Source organism: Colias croceus, chromosome 27 (genome assembly GCF_905220415.1).
Source record: "Colias croceus chromosome 27, ilColCroc2.1".
Lineage (NCBI taxonomy): Eukaryota > Metazoa > Arthropoda > Insecta > Lepidoptera > Pieridae > Colias > Colias croceus.
The window spans coordinates 5,671,907-5,694,228 of NC_059563.1; the positions used below are offsets into that span (position 1 = coordinate 5,671,907).

Sequence of the window (22,322 nt, forward strand, 5' to 3'; positions counted from 1 at the left end):
AGTATTAACAATTTTTTGCTCAAATAAAAAAGTCTTAGAGCTTAATTAAGCTCTAAGACTTTTTTATTTGAAAATTAATGAATTCATTATAAGAGTTATAACTTCATTATTAATTGGCCGTAATTAAAGATAGGGTGTAAAAGGTTAATGTCCAGTGTCCACGGACCACGATCCAGACAACAATAGATTGACACAAAATTAAATGCACGACTACGTTCTGAAATAGATAAAAATTGTCTGCTTGCAGTAATAACAACAGAGTTCTGTTAATTTCATTTACTAGAAGAAAGGAATAAATTTAATTTGATCATCTTTAAAATGATCAAAATAATCAAATTATCCCACGTATAGGTAATTTACTTGTCAAGCTGTCAGTAATGACAATTGACATTTGGGGCGAATTTCAGAACGCACGGCACAGCACCACTCCTTGTGGATTATTTTGGTTTGGTCGACATTTCTTGTTGGCCGTATCAATAAATAAGAATTAATTAGTTGTGAGAAATAAGAAACCCCGTAATATAGTCATAATGTGTCATTTTTTTGAAGTGAACTCCTTTGTGCATTATACTCTGTGAAATTTTGGATTTTTCAACAATTGAAAGGTAAGTAATGCATCCCGTTTGTTATGACTAATGAAAAATAATTAGAAAAACGGACTAATTCTTAATGAAAGATCGCGGTATCCGGCTTTAGTGTATAAAACTAAAAACTATTTTTAAACGAAGATGAAAGAATATCGCCGGCCGCGGCGGTTTGAATATGGAATTCTTAATTTGAATCGAAAAAAATAAACATTTTTTGTACGTTGTTTTAAAAAACCTAACAATTAATGAAGAAAAACAATAACAATCGAACGTTATCGCTATTCACAATAATTAATATGTAAGTAACAATAAAGCATCTATAATAAATGGACAAAGGGCCAGTTAACCATATTTTATCAAGACATATGTCAATAAAAACTTGTTTACATTAAAATTTATTCAATTAGCATCCATAAAATTATGTAAATTCCTAGATTCAATTCACGTCAAATATGTTACCTATTTTGTACATTGCAATTCCAATTTTTATTCTATAGGGCCTGATTTTTCTATACTTGACTTAAAATTCATCAAGTCAATATTTACTTTATCATATATCTATATATCACTACATAGGTATAAAACAAAGTCGCTTTCTCTGTCCCTTTGTATGCTTAAATCTTTAAAACTACGCAAAGGTTTTAGTATATAATTTATTTGGTTTTAGACAAAGCGGGCGAAGCCGCGGGCGGTAAGTCATATATATGTTACAGTCAAAACCCTGAACCAGTCAATAACGTTATTGACCGGTAAAATCAGTTAATAAGGATATTGACTAAGGGCGTCGGTTAATATCCTTATTAACTGATTTTATCTGATTAAACCAGTTAATAACGTTATTGACTAAGGGCATCGGTCAATATCCTTATTAACTGATTTTAAGTCGAGACATCTAGTCAATATAGGTTTTAACCGACGTGCCCAGTCAAAACTCATAAAAAGTTGAGGACGTTAGTGAAATTATACTAGAAAATATAAACATTCTTATTCTTATTCTTATTATTGTTATAAAATCTTTTAAAAAGGTGCATAAAACTTTTTAAAGTGCAATATTTAATATTTAATTTTAGTTTTATGTTTTATTAATTAATTCGGGGTATTGTTTGTAAACTGCAACCGCGCTAGAATACGTGCCCCAAAATATTTTTAAAGATGGCAATTGTGTTTTAATAACAACTAGGTTTCCGCCCGCAGCTTCGCCCGCGCAGTCAAAGACAAATCGCATAGTTCCCGTTCCCGTGGGATTTCCGGGATTGTGTTAGTTTTTGATTTGATGGAGTGACCTGCAGGTGTACTTCGAAGACTGCTCCTGGATCTAATAGACGAGTAGAGCTAGGAATGCCGAGTTTGGGCTCGTTTTGTTAGTTATGTCGAGACCTTACCTGCGGACTTGATGGAGTGACCTGCAGGTGTACTTCGAAGACTGCTACTGGAACTATTATACGAGTAGAGCTAGGTGTACCGAGTTTGGGCTCGTTTTGTTAGTTATGTTGAGACCTTACCTCCGGACTTGATGGAGTGACCTGCAGGTGTACTTCGTACTTCGAAGAAGACGTCCTTAACTTTTTATGAGTTTTGACTGGGCACGTCGGTTAAAACCTATATTGACTAGATGTCTCGACTTAAAATCAGTTAATAAGGATATTGACCGATGCCCTTAGTCAATAACGTTATTAACTGGTTTAATCAGATAAAATCAGTTAATAAGGATATTAACCGACGCCCTTAGTCAATATCCTTATTAACTGATTTTACCGGTCAATAACGTTATTGACTGGTTCAGGGTTTTGACTGTAACATATATAATGCATTTCACAAATGTTTTCTGTTAGATATTAGAGATGTATTCAATATTTTCACTATATTATGTATTACTTTCTTCAATGGATATGTTTTAAGCATGGGATTGAGAATCACCCCTTAGCAATTTCTATATAAGTAAGGTAAGGTATGCTTTTTGACAACATTTAATTTTATAATGTACTAGCTTTCCGCCCGCGGCTTAGCCTGCGTTTTCAAAGAAAACCCGGATTCGGGATTTCCGGGATAAAACCTATCCTATGTATTATTATATGTGTGCTAAATTTCATTGTTATCGGAAAGAGTAACAAACATACATAACTACACATACATCCATCCTCACAATCTTTCGCATTTATAATATTATTAGAACTTCTTATATATAAAATTCCACTGTCACAATGTTAGTTACCATACTCCTCAAAAACGGCTGGACCGATTCTCATGAAATTTTGTGTGCATATCGGGTAGGTCTGAGAATCGGCTAACATCTATTTTTCATACCCCTAAGTGATGAAGAGTAAAGTAGAACAACGTTTGCTGGGACAGCTAGTATTTTATGAAAAGGCATAATCTTAATTTACTAGATGTGAACAATAAATACTGTAAACAATTTTAGATTGCCAATAAAGCAATTATAAGATTATATTGTATCAGCAAATCAGATAAGAAGGGTTTTACCATAATAACATAGTTAATTCTAAGTAATTTATCATTGTTTATTGATGAACCGCATGTTTAAATAGCTTCTATTGTTTTTGTATTACTAGCTTCCGCCCCCGGCGTTGGCTGCTTTTTCTAAACTTCATAAATTATATGCCATGTCTTGAATCATATCTATTAAAAACCTGCATCAAAATATGTTGCATTGTCTTAAATATTTAAGCATACATAGGGACAGAGAAAGCGACTTTGTTTTATACCAGGTAGGGATATTGTTAGTGTAATGTTGAATTATTTTTATTACGCAGATGACATACGTTCTCGAGTTATGCACTTACCAACACATTTTGCGAGTCAATTTTATTTTATAGATTCTTTAGCTTAATCACATTTAATTTTGTTTATCTGTTATCTATGTGTTTATAATGATATGAAAATTGTATGTATATTCCAAGAAATATGTAAAAGATTTGATTAGTTTTGCACTAGATAACATTCTTCTTGCACAAAAATTTTTTTTATGGTTCCATACTTCAAAAGGAAAAAAAGGTTCCCATAAAACATAAATTTTATAAATACCTAGTTATCATATAATACACAAGTGATAACTGCGTTAAAAACAACCGACTTCAAACTTGCACTTGCAAAATTTACAAATACCTACAGACAAAAATGCTTATAAAATAAAAACTACTGGGCCTATCCAAATAAAATTTTTATGGGACCAATTCGACACCATCCCGCTTCGAACAAAAAAAGAATCACGTAAATCGGTTCAGAAACCTCGGAGTAATCGGTGTACATACATAAAAAAAAAAAAATATATATATACCGGCCGAATTGATAACCTCCTCCTTTTTTTTGAAGTCGGTTAAAAATAGGTTTGTTCGGAGCCCTTAGTGCACGAGTCCGACTCGCACTTGGCCGGTTTTTCTTTGAAAACGCAGGCGAAGCCGCGGCCGGAAAGCTAGTTGTATATGTATATATTAATAAGTATAACTTTTGTTACATTCACCTATTCTTTACAAATGTTTAAATTTACCAAAAATAAACATTTAAAAGTTTGTTACTTTCAAGGTTAATTCTATTTAAGTAAGAAGTACAGTTGTTTTTACGTAGTTATTAACCGTTATTTTTTGTGTGAAGTTTTTTTTTATCGTTTTGCATGAATAGGGCAAAAGTGAATTTGGCGCCATATTTTAAAATAAAAAACGTATTTCTAAATAAATGTACTCTTCTAAAGAAGGAAATAAATCATTCAAAATTTTACTGATAGTAATTAGATTCTAAGAATTTTAATATAAGATAAAATACATTGATCATAATCAATAATATAAAGGAAATAAATCAGATTGTCACAGATATGGTTAACTTTTACATTATACATACGGTATATCTATCGATTTTCTGTGAAATGTGAAAATAATATTTCTGGATATTTTTAACCCAATTTCGTAAAACGTCAGAACGTTTAATTTGGCACACAAATAGTTTACGAATTACGATATACTTTCCGGTTAATGAATTTGTTTAACCCAGACAAAACCGGGGCTACTTTTAAATATCGTACGTTGTATAAAAAAGAGCGTGTGTGCCGAGCACACTTGTCAGAAATGAAACTTCTTGGGCAAGATTCAAAGATACCAAAATCGTCGCCTTACTCCATGACGAGACGGTATTGCCTAGACGCGACCTTGAAATTTTACTCTCAACACACCTACAGAACGAACGTAGTTTTAAAGATCTAAGCATAACCCACAGACGACGGAAAGCGCGACTTTGTTTTATACTATGTAGTGATATGTCAAGTATTAAAGCAAGCGAAGCCGCGTGTGCAAGGCTCGTCCTACTAATCCTATCCTACCCTACTCCTACTATAATAATTTTATAAATGCGAATGTTTGTGAGGATGTGTATGTGTGTGTTTGTTACTCTTTCACGCAAATACTACTCAACCGATTACAATGAAATTTAGCACACATATAGAACGTAACTTGGATTAACACATAGGCACACATAGGATAGGTTTTGTCCCGGGTTTTTCTTTGAAAATGCGGGCGAAGCCACGGGCGGAAAGCTAGTAACTTATAAACTAATGTTCGTTAATACTATTTTTATATTGAAAACACGTGAAGGGTCGTCATATGTTTTCCGGTAAAGCAGGTCACCTACATTCAACGGATCAGTGCTTATAAAATATTCTATGCCTTGCTTTAGTTTGAGAGAGTACTAGGATTTCGCCGCGGATCCGCCCGAGCTGATAAATAAAAAAAAATTAAAGGAATAATGAACCTTATGGTTAACAGGTGAAATAAAGTACAATTATGAATTACTAGCTTTCCACCCGCGGCTTCGCCCGCGTTTTTGAAAGAAAAACCCGCGTAGTTCCCGTTCCCGTGGGATTTCCGGGATGAAACCTATCCTATGTGTTAATCCAAGTTACCCTCTATATGTTTGCTAAATTTCATTGTAATCGGTTCAGTAGTATTTGCGTGAAAGAGTAACAAACACACACACACACATCCTCACAAACTTTCGCATTTATAATATTAGTAGGAGTAGACTATATTCGATTTTATCTAACCTATAAATGTAATAGATAAGGTTATTCAAAAGAAACGACACAATAGTTTTTAAAAATCTTTATTCACTACTAATTAAGCCAATTAACACATTTCTATCCTACTTATCTGTAAAATAATGATGACCGCCTCCTTGGTATAGTGGTTAACAGGTGAGGTTAGTTCGATTCCCGGTGGAGACGAAAAAAAAAATATCTCGGTCTTGTAGGTCACAGAAGGCTGATCACCTACTTGTCCCTAAAGAAAAATCGATCAGTGAAACAGATACATATATAATGCCTGCCCTAAACCCCACTAGGGGACCTGGGACTTAACTTTATCCGTAAAATAATATCGTTCGGCAGTTCATGTGTGACAAACATACTTACTTACTAAAGTTCGCAGTTTCACCGCATATTTTCCCTGGTGAAAGAATATTTTAAATCGCTCCAATACTTCTTGAGATAACCGCGTTCAACGAAACAATGAAACAAACTCTTCCGCCTTACATTATAATAAGTATTATGTACATGTACTTACTTGTTTTTATATTATGTTTATTTATCTTCAAATTTTTTTTAATCCTAACGAGTAGTTCCCGTCATTAGCGCGTACAAACAAACAAAATCCAGCTTTATATTAGTAAAGATGCAGAGATGGATGCACAATTTAAGCCATCTAATGAGTCAAAGTGAATCCAATCTGATAGTTTGCGACCTTGACTCTTGAAAGCGAGCTATCTCGTTGCATTTTTTATTAAAAAGAATTCAGGTCTTTTCTCACTAAGTCAGAAGGAGGGTTATTTTTCGCGTGTTTTTTTAGAACGTTTTTCTGGAAAAAATGATTAAATAATATACTTCTAGAAGATATATTAAGAAATTCTATTGGTAGTATACCAATTTCTTAGTATACTACCACAGATACTACCTACTAAGAGACCATTAGAGCAGTGAGGATGGCGATTATGGACAAATTGAATAACTTTAAATAAGATTATTGCACGCTCGCTTATATTTTCTGTAAATATTTTGTAATAATATTCTGTAAATAATATTCTGCAAAATTTTTAACCGACTTCAAAAAAAAAGGAGGAGGTTATCAATTCGGCCGGTATGTTTTTTTTATGTATGTACACCGATTACTCCGAGGTTTCTGAACCGATTTACGTGATTCTTTTTTTGTTCGATGCGGGATGGTGTCGAATTGGTGCTATACAAATTTTATTCGGATAGGCCCAGTAGTTTTTATTTTATGAGCACTTTTGTCTGTATTTGTAAATCTTGCAAGTGCAAGTTTGAAGTCGGTTAATTGTTTTTAACGCAGTTATTCGATTAATTCGATTATTAATGTAAGTAATTGAAACAATAATTTTAAAATATTTGTTTTTATTCCAGATAAAATGACATAATGTCAGGGGGCAACTCCAAGAGCAAGCGGTCGAAACGTCACGAGGGTTGGGAGGAGGCGGGGGGGGAGTTCTATCAGGAACTGTACCCGGGGGGGGAGCAGGAGTTATTCGATAACTTGCAAAGGGCAGATGCGGCTAAATTGGCCACATTGTTGCCGTCGAAACAGGCGCGAAGTGAGTCTCTTTTGTTTTTTTTTTGAAGTGAAACTTCTTCAGGCGCGTTGAGAGCAAAATTTCACGGTCGCGTCATGACAATATCGACACGTCATGGAGTGAGGCGACGATTTTGGTATTTTTGAATCTTGCCAAAAAAGTTTCACCTCCGACACATGTGATCGGCACAGATGCTCTTTTTGATAGATACTTTAATAGATACTTGTATATGTTGTTATACTGAACATCAATAGTCGATGTATAAGAATTAAAAAAAATGTCTGTATTGATCTCAAAATGAAATTTAAGCTTAAATTTTAAAATCGCAATGTAACTAACGTAGCTTAATGTCATAATTGTATTATTACAGCGACGACAGTAAAACGCACAAGATCCCAAAATGAAAGGCGACAATCAACATTCGCCCGCACGATGCAAAGCCGGGATATACACTTGTCCATGTTACCGGATTTGTCTGGTAAGTTTAAGTTGTAAGCATATATTTAAGTTGTAAGCACATATATCGCTAAATTTACTTATCTTTTTTATATTTTAAATTTTGTTATAGTTAAGGTATAATTCGACATAATATCTAGAAACCTGTACACCGTATTGATATCCAAGATACAGGCAACAGCCTAGTTTAGTAGTTTGGATCTCCTGTAATGATGTAATGTTTAAATTTTTTGGTAAATAAAGATTATTAACCAAAAAATTTAGATTATTATTATTTGCATGCTTTATACAAAGCGAAACATGTTGAACAATTATCTCTTCACACCTCTCTGTACCATGTTTTTGGCAAATAAATGTTATTTTATTTTTAACCGACTTCAAAAAAAGGAGGAGGTTCTCATATTTTATTTCACGTAAAACTGGCCCGTGGTTTTACCCGTACACGCCTGTTGGTCTTAGCGTGATGATAGCCTTCCTCGATAAATAGACTATCTACGAGTGATTTTTTTTTTCAAATCGGACCCAGCTAACTAACACACACTTCAGGTTTATAATATACTAGCTTACCGCCCGCGGTTTCGCCCGCTTTGTCTAAAACCTAATAAATTATATACTTAAACCTTCCTCTTGAATCACTCTATCTATTAAAAAAACAGCATCAAAATCCGTTGCGTAGTTTTAAAGATTTAAGCATACAAAGGGACAGAGAAAACGACTTTGTTTTATACTATGTAGTGAAGTGTGGAGTATATTTAAAATTTTTTTTTATAAGATGTCATTGTCAGAGTTACTCAAAATGGAGAAATAAACCATCTAGGTACGCGAAGACCGACATCCGTGCGGACGGAGTCGCGGGCGGAAGCTAGTGCACTTATAAAATCGGTCGGGAAGGAGTTAAATCACAAACAAAAATATAAAAAAAATTCAGATTCATAAAAAAGTTCATTATTATTGAAATTCGTCAAAAATTACGGATCGCCAAAACTCTGTACATTGACCGATATAAACGAATCTAATTACAAGCAGTTAATTGAATGAAAAACTGTTAGTTTAACTTCACTTTTAACAGTTAAAACACGTGTTACGATGTGAAAAAAACAATTATTAACTGACTACGAAAGGAGGGTTATTTTTTTTAAATGTTAAATTCGTCTTAATTTGGTCATAATCGTGACAATGGGTATGTCAGTTTTATAAACATTCATACTATATTATTAATATTATAAATGCGAAAGTAACTCTGTCTGTCTGTCTGTTACTCAGTCACGCCTGAACTACTGAACCAATTTATATAAAATTTAGTATGGAGATATTTTGATACCCGAGAAAGGACATAGGCTACTTTTTATCCCGGGAAAATGACGCAAACCCGGAAATCCCACGGGAACGGGAGCTACGCGGGTTTTTCTTTGCTTGCGCGGGCGATGCCGCGGGCGGAAACCTAGTTATCAATATGGAAATAACAAATACGAAAATTTTTGCTCTTACCTTTTACATACACATTTTAAATGACTTTTGAAAGTATTTACTATTTATTTAAAAATACTTCATGTACATAATAAATACGGTCTCCATACTGAAAAATAGGTTTTGATTAAATTTAAACGATGAAATTAAAAATCTATGTGGTCTCAATGAGTAGAAGTAGTTAGTATGTGAAATTTATTTGTTTAAAAGTTATTTAATCACAATCAAAACTCAAAAGTTTATATGAAAGGTAGAAAAAGCCCGCACATTTTTATTACTAGATATACTAATATTATAAAGCTGAATAGTTTGTTTGTTTGTTTGAACACGCTAATCTCGGGAAGTATGGTCCGATTTGAAAAATTCTTACGGTGTTAGATAGCCCATTAATCGAGGAAGGCTATAGCCTATATATCATCACGCTAAGACCAACAGGAGTTTTGCCACGCGGGTGAAACCGCGCGGCACAGCTAGTTATTAAATAACCACATAATCTTATAATATAGATTCCTTGCTACGTGTAACGTGACTATCCCGACTATATCTATCTCTAATTCTCTATACAAAGTTTCATATAGATTCAACTGTTTTTGCCAGTAAGATGAACGTTAATAAATTTCACTTCAAAAATTACACTGATTTTTGTTGGATAAAATACTAGTTTATATTATACTAAAAAAGAGTGTGTGTACTTATGTACACGCGTTAGAAGTTATACTTCTTTGGCGTATGGAAAATACTAGAATATACAACTTGAACATAGTTATCAATTTCCATACCACCTAGAACTAACTTCATGCTGTTAAATTTAGGTGTCGGTGTGCGCGCGCATCGTAACAATTCACTCTCATCATTTTTCTCCATCGCGCCAAAAGAAGTATAACTTCAATAACTAAGTTTATAAATACTATGCAATTTTGGATTTTACATTCGGTGAAGTTGATTAAAATACTCTATTTAATATAGAAACGTAAAAAGCCTGTTAAATTATATATTATGTGTTCCGTTTGACGTCCGTAGTCCATTATGAGAGAGTACATCGCCTTTTTCCCCGTGAAGTCGCTAGATGGTGCTAGTTTTAAGCCCGTCACGTGGTACCGCCGCCAGCGCCGCGAGTGGTGGGGACAAAACTCACCACAGTTCCGGCAAGCCACCAGAAATATCCTCATTGTTGCGTCGTTTTTCAAACCGTACGCAAGTCGTTAGATTATATGTTATTTTAAAATACTGTATTTTAAAATACATATATTCATAATTTAAATTAAATTTAAGTAACAATTTTAAACGAACTTTCGAGATTGAAGTAGAAAGTTCAGTTTTTTATTTTTAAATAGTTTTATAGTTTTATAAAAAGTCCGTTACGTTTCATAGTGAAATGAATATTCAAGTGTTACCTGCGTTATCGTTATTTCAAACGAAGAACGAAATTCGGATTTATATGAAGTATAAATCTGCAACCACGAGCGTGGCATCGCGACCATAGGTCTATAGCGCAGGCCAAGGGCCTACCGAATCGTGTTGAGCGTCTTAACAGTGCGCTTTCTACGTGTTTCCGAGCTGAGTTCTACTTGTTCGGGGTCCAGCGACGACGAGGAACCGCCGCAGCTGTATGGCGCCGCCAGCGCGCGCTCAGCCGCTCGTGTGCAGGTTTGAGATATTGTCTCAACACGGTGAGTCATGTTATTAATAAATTATACGTGATTTACGATGATTTCAATACAAATCTTTCAACGTGAATGGTTATTACTGGATGTTACACGTTAGATAATCCATTTTCACAAATATCGGTTTTAAGATAGTATTAGTTGCCGAAAGCAGATCGGAAACGTGTTTCGATCTTTTGATTTTATTCCTCCTTGAATCGTATTCGCTACGCGGACATTATAAATGTATGTGAATTGTGCCTTCCTTTTCCGAATTGAGGGTAAATATTAAAAAAAAAAAAAAAAAAAAAACGATTTCTTAATATCGTTAGATTAGAAAATCCATCCGATACGAGTCGAATCAAGTAGAATGAAGTTGCCTATATCTTGTAAGCACAATAGAAATAGGTAAATTATTATTATCAATTTCTTACAAATATATAAATAATAATTTTTGCCTGACGTATTAAATTAGTCCGCGACTCTGTGCCTAATTACTGCTAAATTTAAATGCGATTTCTATTCTCTATACAAATGTTTAAGAATTAATAGAGATGCTTTGAAGGAGATTATTGATAAGTTTAAATTCATATAAAATTCCTCCCGCTGTGGAATGTATTTTTTAACTTACTAATCATGGCATACGCCATCCGCCTATCTGCATACGCAGATAGGCGGATTTGATAAGTTGGTTTAAAACTCGTCACAATCAGTTTTTACCAGTACATTCAATAACCGCTAAGATCGACTTTTTAAGTCGTTTCAAATCATTTCATCAATACAAAAGTTAGAATCAGGGGAAACACCAAAAGAATAAAAAGGGGGGGGGGAGAGATTTTCAACAAACAAAGCTCAAATTAATCTCATCACCCTCGAATACCATGTAATTCGAAAACCAGCCATAGTTTTCACTTAGAGGTAATAATATTTATTTATTCTTTAACTCGGACATCATATTTTATGTCTTTGGAGATTCAAGCCACTATTGAACATCAGGGGTTCGTCAATCGAACACCATGACTCTATTGTTAATCACCCCTTTTTATAATTAAGAAAAGCAAGTTCTGCAAATACAGAGTAATTTTCAATTTCACACCCACTGTTAACTGTGACATGACATACTCTACTTAAAATTATAATTTTTGTATTTGCGAGGCTATCGACTACCCGTACGTATCGACGCCTCCTATATCCTTGTATCACTATTGAATACCATATCGATATTATAAATACATCATAAACGAAGGTCGATTACTTAAGATAACGTATCAGCCCTTCGGGCTAGCGTCAGCTCATAGAATGTTTGCGACAGTCACAAACTGGACTGCTCAAGAACCAAGGGACTGTGGCCTTTACTTGGTGATCTACGTGGGCAATGATTTGCATTCACCAGAACAGCATGTATACCACATTGAAATGAAATGAAATTATTTATTTTGCAAGAAATGTAAAAAATTTACATATTATGTTATATTGTTTCATTGTTCAGCACAAATCGCCAATTGATTGGCTTGCAGAGACTTTGGAATTGCAATTCAACTCAATTCGAAATAAAGTTCGTCTCTAACCTACTTTGGAATATCAATCCGATAGAATCTATTCTGACACCCGAGCGTTTAAGATTTTCTACGAATGGTTTGGAGCACGGAAGCAAGTTGGAAATAGGCGATGGAAATGGTAAATTGAAAGTGTCAGTGCCTAAAAACAGGCTTAATAGCAGGCAGTTGGTCCCTCAAGCAGGCACACCACCTCTTAGGGTTTCTCAACTTTGCAACCTTCATCACCCTCCGGGGAAGGATGCACTGCCGCATGCTATAGCGCCAAGGGAACGCCTCTCGGGGCTTATTACCTTTGCAACCTTCATCACCCTCCGGGGAAGGATGCACTGGCGCACGCTGCAGCGCTACAGAAACGCCTCACAGGCTTAGCACTTTTGCAACCTCTATCACCCTCCGGGTAAGGATGCACTGGAGCACGCTGCAGCGCTACACGAACGCCCCACGGGCTTATTATTTTTGCAACCTCCATCACCCTCCGGGGATGGATGCAGTGGCGCACGCTGCAGCGGTACAGGACCGCCTCTCAGGCTTTTCATTTTGAAACCTTCATCACCCTCCGGGGTAGGATGCACTTACGCACGCTGTAGCGCCACAGGAACGCCTATCAAGGTTTGTCATCGTTGCAAATTTTATCATCCTCCGGGGAAGGATGTACTGACACACGCCACAGCGCTACAGGAACGCCTCTTAGGGCTAATCAACTTTGAAACCTTTGTCTCCCTCCGGGGAAGAATGAACTGCCGCACTTGTTAAAGATCTAGTTCAAAAACATCTTTTAAAAGCAAGTAAGTGTAAAAACAATTATATCTACCAGCCGTATCCAATTCACAGGAAAGTCAAAGCATTGAATGAAAGGACCTTGGACCCAGTGTCAAAAAAGTTGGTATGGAAATTGAAATGTTTGCAGTAATAGCTTTCCTAACCTTGACAGTCGAGGTAGTAAGAAAAAATTTCATTCAAAGGCAGAACGAGATCTCTTCGACAAGAGTTATTAGTTTGAACGTTTGAACACTTCACAAGCTGTACAGCTAGGAAGCCGAATCCTCGCGCAATCGCGCCGGCTCCTAATGCAACGTGCTCGAACAGTCGACACAAACATTTCCATTCAGAGGGGAATTCTACAAATAAATTTTAATCACAGCTCAAACAGCTTACGTCATCTCAAGTAAGACAGACTTAAACTTAAACAACCGGCTCTATTGCCTCGAGTTCATTATAATACTACCCAAGTGGAAGAACCGGTCTTTGCACCCAGACCTCAAAAGCCGTGCTACTATCAGGATAAGTCTTCTCAATCGTTCACTGACAAACACGCACAGGTTCAGCACCAACTCAAATACAGAACCTACAGCTGAAAGTCTGGCTCATTTTGGATAGGTCAATCTGTTGTACACCTTGATGGACAGCTAAAAAAAAAAAAAAATAAACATACATAGACTGCTGGTAACTACTGACCAGGCTATAAAAGGATGCTAAATGCTTAGCTAAATTATGTATAACTGACGGTTTAGTACACTATTCTTATACATAAAATCAGTCAGTTTGTATTAAAATAAAATTATATAAAAATTTCATCTGATCATTTAAGCAAACATTACCTCAGGGTATTTCCTTAGCTAGAACAAATCTTTCAAAATTACAAATCCGGAAGGCAAGGAAGATTATTCAAGAACTCTTATCGAAATAATTTTCAAATAAATCAGCATAATAATTATTTATCTATGTGATTAATAAAATAAACAAAAAATTGTTTGCATTTATTATCGCGCAGCTATGTGATTACTGTTATTAGCTTTTGGACGTGTTCTCTATTTATTCCTGTTTACATTACAATTCAAAACAATGGGTCGATAGTGAAGACGCGTTTTAACCTCGCATTCCGCATTGGGCTTCAAAACATATTCTTCCACATACTAGCAATTATTATGTAAATATAAATCCAGTTTCAAGGCACATAAGAACGTTTCTTTGCATTTCCAATCCATAAGAGGTTCTCTGACTAATTTGTTTATTACTACACAGCATCCGGTGAGACCAGCTACAGCGGCTATCATAGGTGGCAGGGTAAAGCGAGCTGTTTTCGAGTCGAGGTCGAAATCTGGGTGATGTTACATAGTTATAGTAGCATCATCAATCTATTTGGAAAAATATCTAGTTAATGACATTCTTGCAAAAGTAAACTAGAGAGATGTTTATAAACATTATTATTTAGTATTTACATACAAATTTTTTAAAGAATATAATAAATTCGATCACAAGGTGGGATTCGAACCCCCGTGTTTCCGCCACATGGTGGAATTATTATTATATTGTCGTAGTGTATATAATGCTAATCAAAATAGAAGTCATTAGTAATCACAATCGAGATTTTTCAGCCTACTCAGGTTGAAAGGCATATACTGATTAAAATGTTGACAAGATATAGGTACTTGTAGTATATTTATGATGTATTATGTACCATGTATAAGGTATTGAGACAAATTTTCAATAATTATCAAAGTCATGATTTTATACATTAAGTATATACTTTGTTTATAGGATATTTATAACCTTTTTGGGGCATTACTCTATCACATTGTTGCGTTTTATTTATCAAGCCACCAGGAGATAACAAACAACTCTCTCATAATGGACTACGGACGTCAAACGGAACACATAATATAGAAATTTTACCTGAAAATAAAATTTGTATTATGTTTCCTAAGACGTCCGTAGTCCAGATAAGGTCTTCCTGGTGTTATTTTTGCACCAGTGCTACCGTATCATTTATGAGACGAACAATGAGGATATTTCTGGTGGCTTGCCGGAACTGTGGTGAGTTTTGTCCCCACCACTCGCGGCGCTGGCGGCGGTACCACGTGACGGGCTTAAAACTAGCACCATCTAGCGACTTCACGGGGAAAAAGGCGATGTACTCTCTCATAATGGACTACGGACGTCTTAGGAAACATAATACAAATTTTATTTTCAGGTAAAATTTCTATATTTTTTAATTTCAGAAAACCTGTCGAACGAAGAACGTACTTGGGAAGAAATTATGCAGATCAAAGCTATGCCGGTACCGATGCACCAAAAGCGAGACCTTAAGGCTAGGCTTCAGGTATGTTACTTAAGTTGAGTTTGAGTTAAGTAAATAAAAGACAAGTTCAAGTTTTATTTTATTTATACAGGGTTAGTTTTCAATTACCAGCCAAAATTTAAAATTATGATCTAGATATTAAACCAAAGGTACATTTGAAACATTATTGTCGAATAAAATAAAATAAATTGTCTTAAAAATTTCCTAAATCGTAAACACCGCCAGAATCAATGCACTTGTGTGCGTGCGCGTATCGCCAAATTTATGTGTGTGCCAACTTCTACCTATCTAGGTTGTTGAACTGAATTGTGCTTTTGTAATGTCCACACGTTCACTTTTTAGTGGCGGACAGGAATGAAATCTAATTTAAAAATAAAAATTTTTTTTTTCATTAGATCTAAAATGTTATCCTCGTAACGCCCAGATACCTAATAAAAGGCATGCAGCTCGATAGTGGTACCGGCCCAAGCTGTTATCCAACTTTATGACATAAACGCCCACGGTACCTTTTTAAAGGTATCTGACAGTATCTGATTTGAAAACGCCGTAACATTTTAAATTACGCGCCAAATCTAATTACTGTTTTTTATCCGGCTACTGGAAAGTATGTTTTTGTCTATGGTTAAGCAATAGTGTCAATAGAAAAAGAAAATATATCTAATTTCCGGCGAAAAGTCTGGCCATCTTGACTGACTAGAGGACGTGGTAAGTTCAATCCATGATTATTGATGCAATCTTAGGTTTTTAACTGAGAGTATCTTACTCTGCTTGTTGCCAAATATGTAAATATTATAATTACATTTAGATTTACGCGAAAATAAAGAATATGCGTGTGAAATAACCTTGTAAAATCTGGATACCTTTTAGAAGGTATAAGAGTATTAACATATTATTGGATTTTAAAAGGTATAAGGGAATAAACCACTAATCAATTTGATTTGCCTTTGCAACTTATGATTTAGACCGTTTTCTCCTTCATAATATATAGTAAATTATTGAGTCCGTAACAGAATATTTTAGTACCTATCCTTTTCAGGTAACCCAATGAGAGACGAGCATATCGAAGAAAATTTTGGAGGAATTAAATCAGTCAGATATAGAAGAGTATGAACTATGTATTTGGAGATGAGGATTTCAACATAAACCAAAACTAAGAAAGCTCTTCAAGTTCTGAAGAATCTGAAAATAATATTTTTTTATTAAAAACCAACTCTTATTTGCAAAATTATTTAAAATTTCTATAGAAATATATCAATTTACTATTCTGATTTTAAAAGGTATATGGGTTGCTATCGTGTTTTTGGCTCCAATTTAGAAACTTGTTAATTTTTGCTTCTGTCATCTGTTGGAAGTGGATTTCTTCTGATAGAAATCCTAAAACACGTGATAAACTAGCCTTTAAAAATAATAAGTACAGAAAATAATGATCATATTGCTCAAAAATTAATATTTTTTTCTCAGATTGTTAGTGTGAGATATCTTTTTGGTCATTAAAATTTTGGAAGACATCTATTAATCCAAATATTTATGTTCATTGTTTTTTGTATTATAAAATAAACCCTATATTGTTTACCGCTAATCAATAATTTAAAAAATACGACTTTTGCGAAATCGAGTTTTGTAATACATTAAAGCCCATATGCCTAAATAAAGAATAACGAATTTGGGGTTATTTAGTGTCTCAAAACCTTCCACTGATATACATTTACACGCAGAAAAAATCCCACGCTCATACGGAAATAATAAGGCACTTTTTTTAGATTTCAACACCTCCGGGTCTGCACCATGTGAACCTTTTAAAAGGTACTTGGGCTGCAAGCCCATGTTTGGTAAAAATAGCCTGGGCGTTACGAGGGTAACGATTCTGAACCATTTCTAAAAATTTGGCCGGTCATTGAAAACTAACCCTGTATACGTTTGCGGTTTCACCCGCGTGGCTCTGCTCCTGTTGGCCTTAGCGTGATGATATATAGCCTATAGCCTTCCTCGATAAATGGGCTATCTAACACTGAAAGAATTTTTCAAATCAGACCAGTTCCCGAGATTAGCGCGTTCAAACAAACTCTTCAGCTTTATAATATTAGTATAGATTTCATATACAATTAACACAATTAGTTAATACCATATTAAGTAACTTCGTTAAAGATTAAATATAACAAATATTTTACTTGAGTTTAATATTATATAGCATGATCGTTATAAATCACAGTGGTTAAAACTGTGTAATGAGTTTCATCTGAATCGGTACAGCCGTATTTCATTTTATTGGAATAAATCATGCAAGCTAAATATATAACAGCATATAAGGAAAATAATTTTTATGTAATATTTCCTGATGGTTGATAATAATGAATAAAAATAATTTTTATGTAACATTTCCTGATAGTTGATAATAATGAATAAAAATAATTTTTATGTAACATTTCCTGATAGTTGATAATAATGAATTAAAATAATTTTTATGTAACATTTCCTGATAGTTGATAATAATGAATTAAAATAATTTTTATGTAATACTAGCTTTCCACCCGCATAGTTCCCGTTCCCGTGGGATTACCGGGATAAAACCTATCCTATGTCCTTTCTCGGGTGTCAAAATATCTGTATACAATGTTCATGCAAATTGGTTCAGTAGTTAAGGCGTGATTGAGTAACAGACAGACAGAGTTACTTTCGCATTTATAATATTAGTATGGATTTCCTGATGTTTGATAATAATGAATAAAATACATATTTATTTTCAGAATGCAACAAAACTACGCCTACAAGGTTTCGAGCAACTTCAATGGCGTCAAAGGAAAGTCTGGCATCGATTTAGGATAAATTTCGCCGAAATAATGGGAAAATTGGAATTATGGCAATCTGCATTACGGGAAATCGAGGGGAAATTCGGTACAGGGGTTGTCGCGTATTTCCTCTTCTTACGATGGCTATTTTTCCTAAACATTGCCATATCTCTATTCGTAATTTTCTTCCTAATTTTACCCAAAGTGTTGCTAGTCGAAAATACCCTAATTTGCACTGAAGATTACAATAATTCGACCATTTGTTGTTCTGAGGCGTATTTTAGCAGAAATGTGACGGGAAATAATGTGATGTTAGATTTAATTCAGGGAACTGGGAGCATGGAGAGAACTATATTGTTCTACGGGGTGTACAGTAATCAGATATATTCGTATTTTTTAAGAAACTTGTGGGAAGCCAAAATGTTCTATAATATGCCGATGGCATATATTCTAGTGCCAATATCTTGGGCACTTTTTTCCTTAATAGCTATAGTGAAAACTGGGGCAAAGGGCTTCAAAGAAAGATTAGTGGAGAGTGAAGGGCAGTTCTACATGTATTGTAATCTAGTTTTCGGAGGCTGGGACTTCTGTATTCACAATGAAAAATCTGCCAAAATTAAGCACAAAGCCCTGTATAATGAAATAAAAGGGTGCTTGGAGGAAGAAAGGTTCAACGAAGAGAAACAACTGCGTAGTAAAGAGAGCCATATCTTGATGCATTTACGACGCTTGCTAGTCAATTTTCTAGTGCTCATAATATTAGTTGCGTCCGGTATTTTGATATATTTTACGTTCAATTATTCCCTAGATATGCTAGACGAACAGATATCCCAAAGTGAGTTCGTTAATAGAAGCGCGGAAAGGCTTACCCTAGGTCTGTATAGGGAAAACTACACGTTTGGAAGGTTCCAGAACACTTTTCTGGAATTTGTTCCGTATCTATGCATAGTGGGGCTAAATTTAATAGTCCCAGAAATATTTGGACACCTCATTAAGTATGAAAACTACAATCCCGCGCACGTAATACTGATATCTTTGCTGAGAACCGTCTTGCTGCGATTGTCTTCATTCGCAGTATTGCTCAGTCAGATCTACATACAAGTGACTGACCCGAATCGAGTGACGTGCTCAGTATTTACTGACGACAACCGTCTCGAATGCTGGGAAACGTATGTCGGTCAGCAATTGTACAAACTGATCCTCACAGATTTTGCTGTGCAATTTGTGATGACGTTTTTCATTAACTTCCCACGGTCGTTTATAGCGCGGCATTCGCATAGCACTTGCTTAAAAATTATCGGGACTCAGGACTTCTATCTGCCAAAGCATGTGTTAGATATCGTGTACGTGCAGACTATTATATGGATGGGTGCGTTTTTCTGTCCGTTCCTACCAATAATGGGGACTATTTTCTGCTTTTTAATATTCTATGTGAAGAAATTCGCGTGTTTAGTGAATAGTACTCCCTCGCCCATAGTGTATAAAGCGTCAAAATCCAAGTCACTTTTCATGTCGGTTTTGCTACTAGGTTTCGTTATATCTATAGCGCCAGTCGCGTATTCTATCGCGGAATTAATGCCCTCCATAAACTGTGGACCCTTTAGAGGCTATACAACGGTTTGGGAGTACGTAGTACTAACGTTTGAAACGTTTCCGAACGTTATTCGAGAGACGATATTCCTTTTGGGCACGTCAACGTTCGCCGTACCGGCTTTCGCGGTTTTATTAATATTTCTTTATTATTATTGGGCAGTAGCGACAGCTAATAGGCATATGGTGACAGTTTTGAAAAATCAATTGGTATTAGAAGGTCACGATAAACAGTTTTTGTTGAATCGACTTAGCGCGTTTATTCGGCAGCACCAAAAAAGATGCGATAGACGGAATAGAGCTAGTTTTGCTGATGACGATTCTTCGATACAAAATAGTTCGCGGTAAATGAAAACGGGTAACGCCATCTGTTGGCAGCTTGTCAAAGTGACGTTGACAGTTCTTTCGCGCCATTTTTTTTTGCTATAAAACATTGCCATTTAAAAAATAGTTACGATAAATCGAAGTTTATGGTACTTTTTAATTGCTGCTAGCGAATTAAATACATTTTTTTATTTGTCGCACATAGTGGAGTTTATAAAAAAAGTGTCAAAAAAGGCTGCCAATAAATTTGTATGGATTTTTGCTCAAAATAAATCACATTTGTAATTTGCCATATTATATGAGATTCTGTCAACATTGTAAAAATTTGTGAAATATTATTATTCTCCATAAAAATGGATTATATAAATGTAATGTATTGTAAATCTATGACGTCACATAAAATTCGTAGTTAGTGTATAAATATATAGGTGCAAAATAGAAAAAAAACAATCACAATATAAACTAAAATGCAAAAAAAAAAAAACAATTTATTTAACACCCATCAAATTTAAATTTATTGATATTTATTCGAATTACAATTTTTTTAAGTGAAACTTCTTTATCGGGGTTGGAAAAAAATGTAGTGTAACATTTTTTCATTACGCGTGACATTTTTTCGTTACGCGCCATCTTATTATATTCGACGTATTTCTGTAAAGTTGCTTAAAGTAATTTTTTTTTGAAAAATAAAGTCATAAAGAAGTTTCACTTCTTACGTGTGTACACGAGTACACGCACACATTTTTTTTTAAATATCTGATTGTTGTTATCTTGAAATATTTTTTCGTATAGACAATTTTTAAATAAACAGCATTTAAATTATTCATACCATAACTTTATTTACTAGCACAATATGTAATCCCTTTTATTATACAGGTCTAAAATCACAGATCTAAAATAAATTTACAATTTTTCTTATATTATATTAATTTAAAAAGTAGATTATTAAATACCTATTTATTTTACAATAGTGTAATTATTGCATGTATTAAGTTTGTGTTGTGTATTAGTTATAAGTAAGAAATATAAATATGTATAAATATGACTTTTTTATACAGGGTTACTTGTAAAACATCAGCAACCTCGCAGGACAATATAGCTAACATCATAAGTAACAACATTTGTTCTACGACTTTTGATAATTTGTTACATTTTATTTTCATAGAAAAATAAATATTCATTTAATTTTCCGTTTGAATATTACTCTACTCGCAAAAATTACGTAAACAAGGAACGAGAGGGGGAAGAAGCGTCGTCCGATCGACGATGAATAGAACATAGACTTACAAATGTTAGGAGAGTACAATTAAAACTTAAAAAATCATAAAATAATTTATTGCGTTATGCCAAAAGTCGTAGAACAAATGTTGTTACTTATGATGTTAGCTATCATGTCCTGCGAGGTTGCTGGTGTTTTACAAGTGACCCTGTTTAATGACAATGTAACAGAACTCTTTAGCACAATTTTTTTTAATCTTGTATTTTTAGTTTTACTTTTGCGACTACGCATTCCAGTCTTGTCCAATTAGAAAAAAATAGGTCAATTATACAACTTATTTAGACGTTTTCAACTCGCTATGAATAGATAGAGAATATCATAGACAAAAAAAATGTAAAATTGTATTTTCTAGGGTTTGATTTTACGCGAGTATTATACATTTAGAAATTAAAGATATATTAAAAATTTGTATGGGAAAATAATATAATGATTAAATCGCGTTTAAAATCCGTTAAAAAGTCTTTAATTTCTAAATGTAAAATTGTGTTATTTTTGTTTTAGTAACAAAAGTTATTAAGTTTCTAAAGCTCGCTATAATATGTTTCTAATATTTAATTTTTCATAGCAATTTATTGTTACTTGAAAAAAAATCTTCTAAAATTCTGTAGTAACTATTAAGGTGCGTTTACATCAAACGAACATAGAGCAAAAGCTAGAGCAAGAGAATTCTTTCGTGATCTTTTAACTCGTATTCAATATTGTTCATTATGAGAACATTGCATAGAATCTTTTCTAACGCATTAAGAACAACTAAAATAATGCCCTACACCTGTTTACACTATATGAATTTGACATAGTGGGGTTAGAATTAGCATCGCTTGATGTAAATGCACCATTAGAAAAACATTTTAGCCAACCATTGGCTAATAATAATTGCTCTTACTCACACATTAACAGACCAAGACATATATTTTAAATATATAAAAAAATTGAATTGTTCAATATAAAAATTAATAACCTTATAAGC

The 22,322-nt window shown here is 34.2% G+C and overlaps 1 protein-coding gene across 1 annotated transcript; it reads left to right on the plus strand.

Moving 5' to 3' along the window:
- Window positions 1-435: 435 nt before the first annotated feature.
- LOC123703633 (transmembrane channel-like protein 7) lies at window positions 436-20,589 on the plus strand. The gene is made up of 5 exons (XM_045651709.1): window positions 436-605; window positions 7,006-7,193; window positions 7,543-7,650; window positions 15,297-15,397; window positions 18,121-20,589. The coding sequence occupies exons 2-5, from the start codon at window positions 7,019-7,021 to the stop codon at window positions 20,098-20,100; spliced, it is 2,364 nt and encodes a 787-aa protein (XP_045507665.1). The 5' UTR covers window positions 436-605; window positions 7,006-7,018; the 3' UTR covers window positions 20,101-20,589.
- The last annotated feature ends 1,733 nt before the right edge of the window (window positions 20,590-22,322 follow it).

Coding starts and splice junctions, on each gene's coding strand:
- LOC123703633 (XM_045651709.1), top strand. CDS start 7,019: ATGTCAGGGGGCAACTCCAAGAGCAAGCGGTCGAAACGTCACGAGGGT. Junction 7,651..15,296: donor CATGTTACCGGATTTGTCTG/GTAAGTTTAAGT, acceptor TTTTAATTTCAG/AAAACCTGTCGAACGAAGAA. Junction 15,398..18,120: donor ACCTTAAGGCTAGGCTTCAG/GTATGTTACTTA, acceptor ATTTATTTTCAG/AATGCAACAAAACTACGCCT.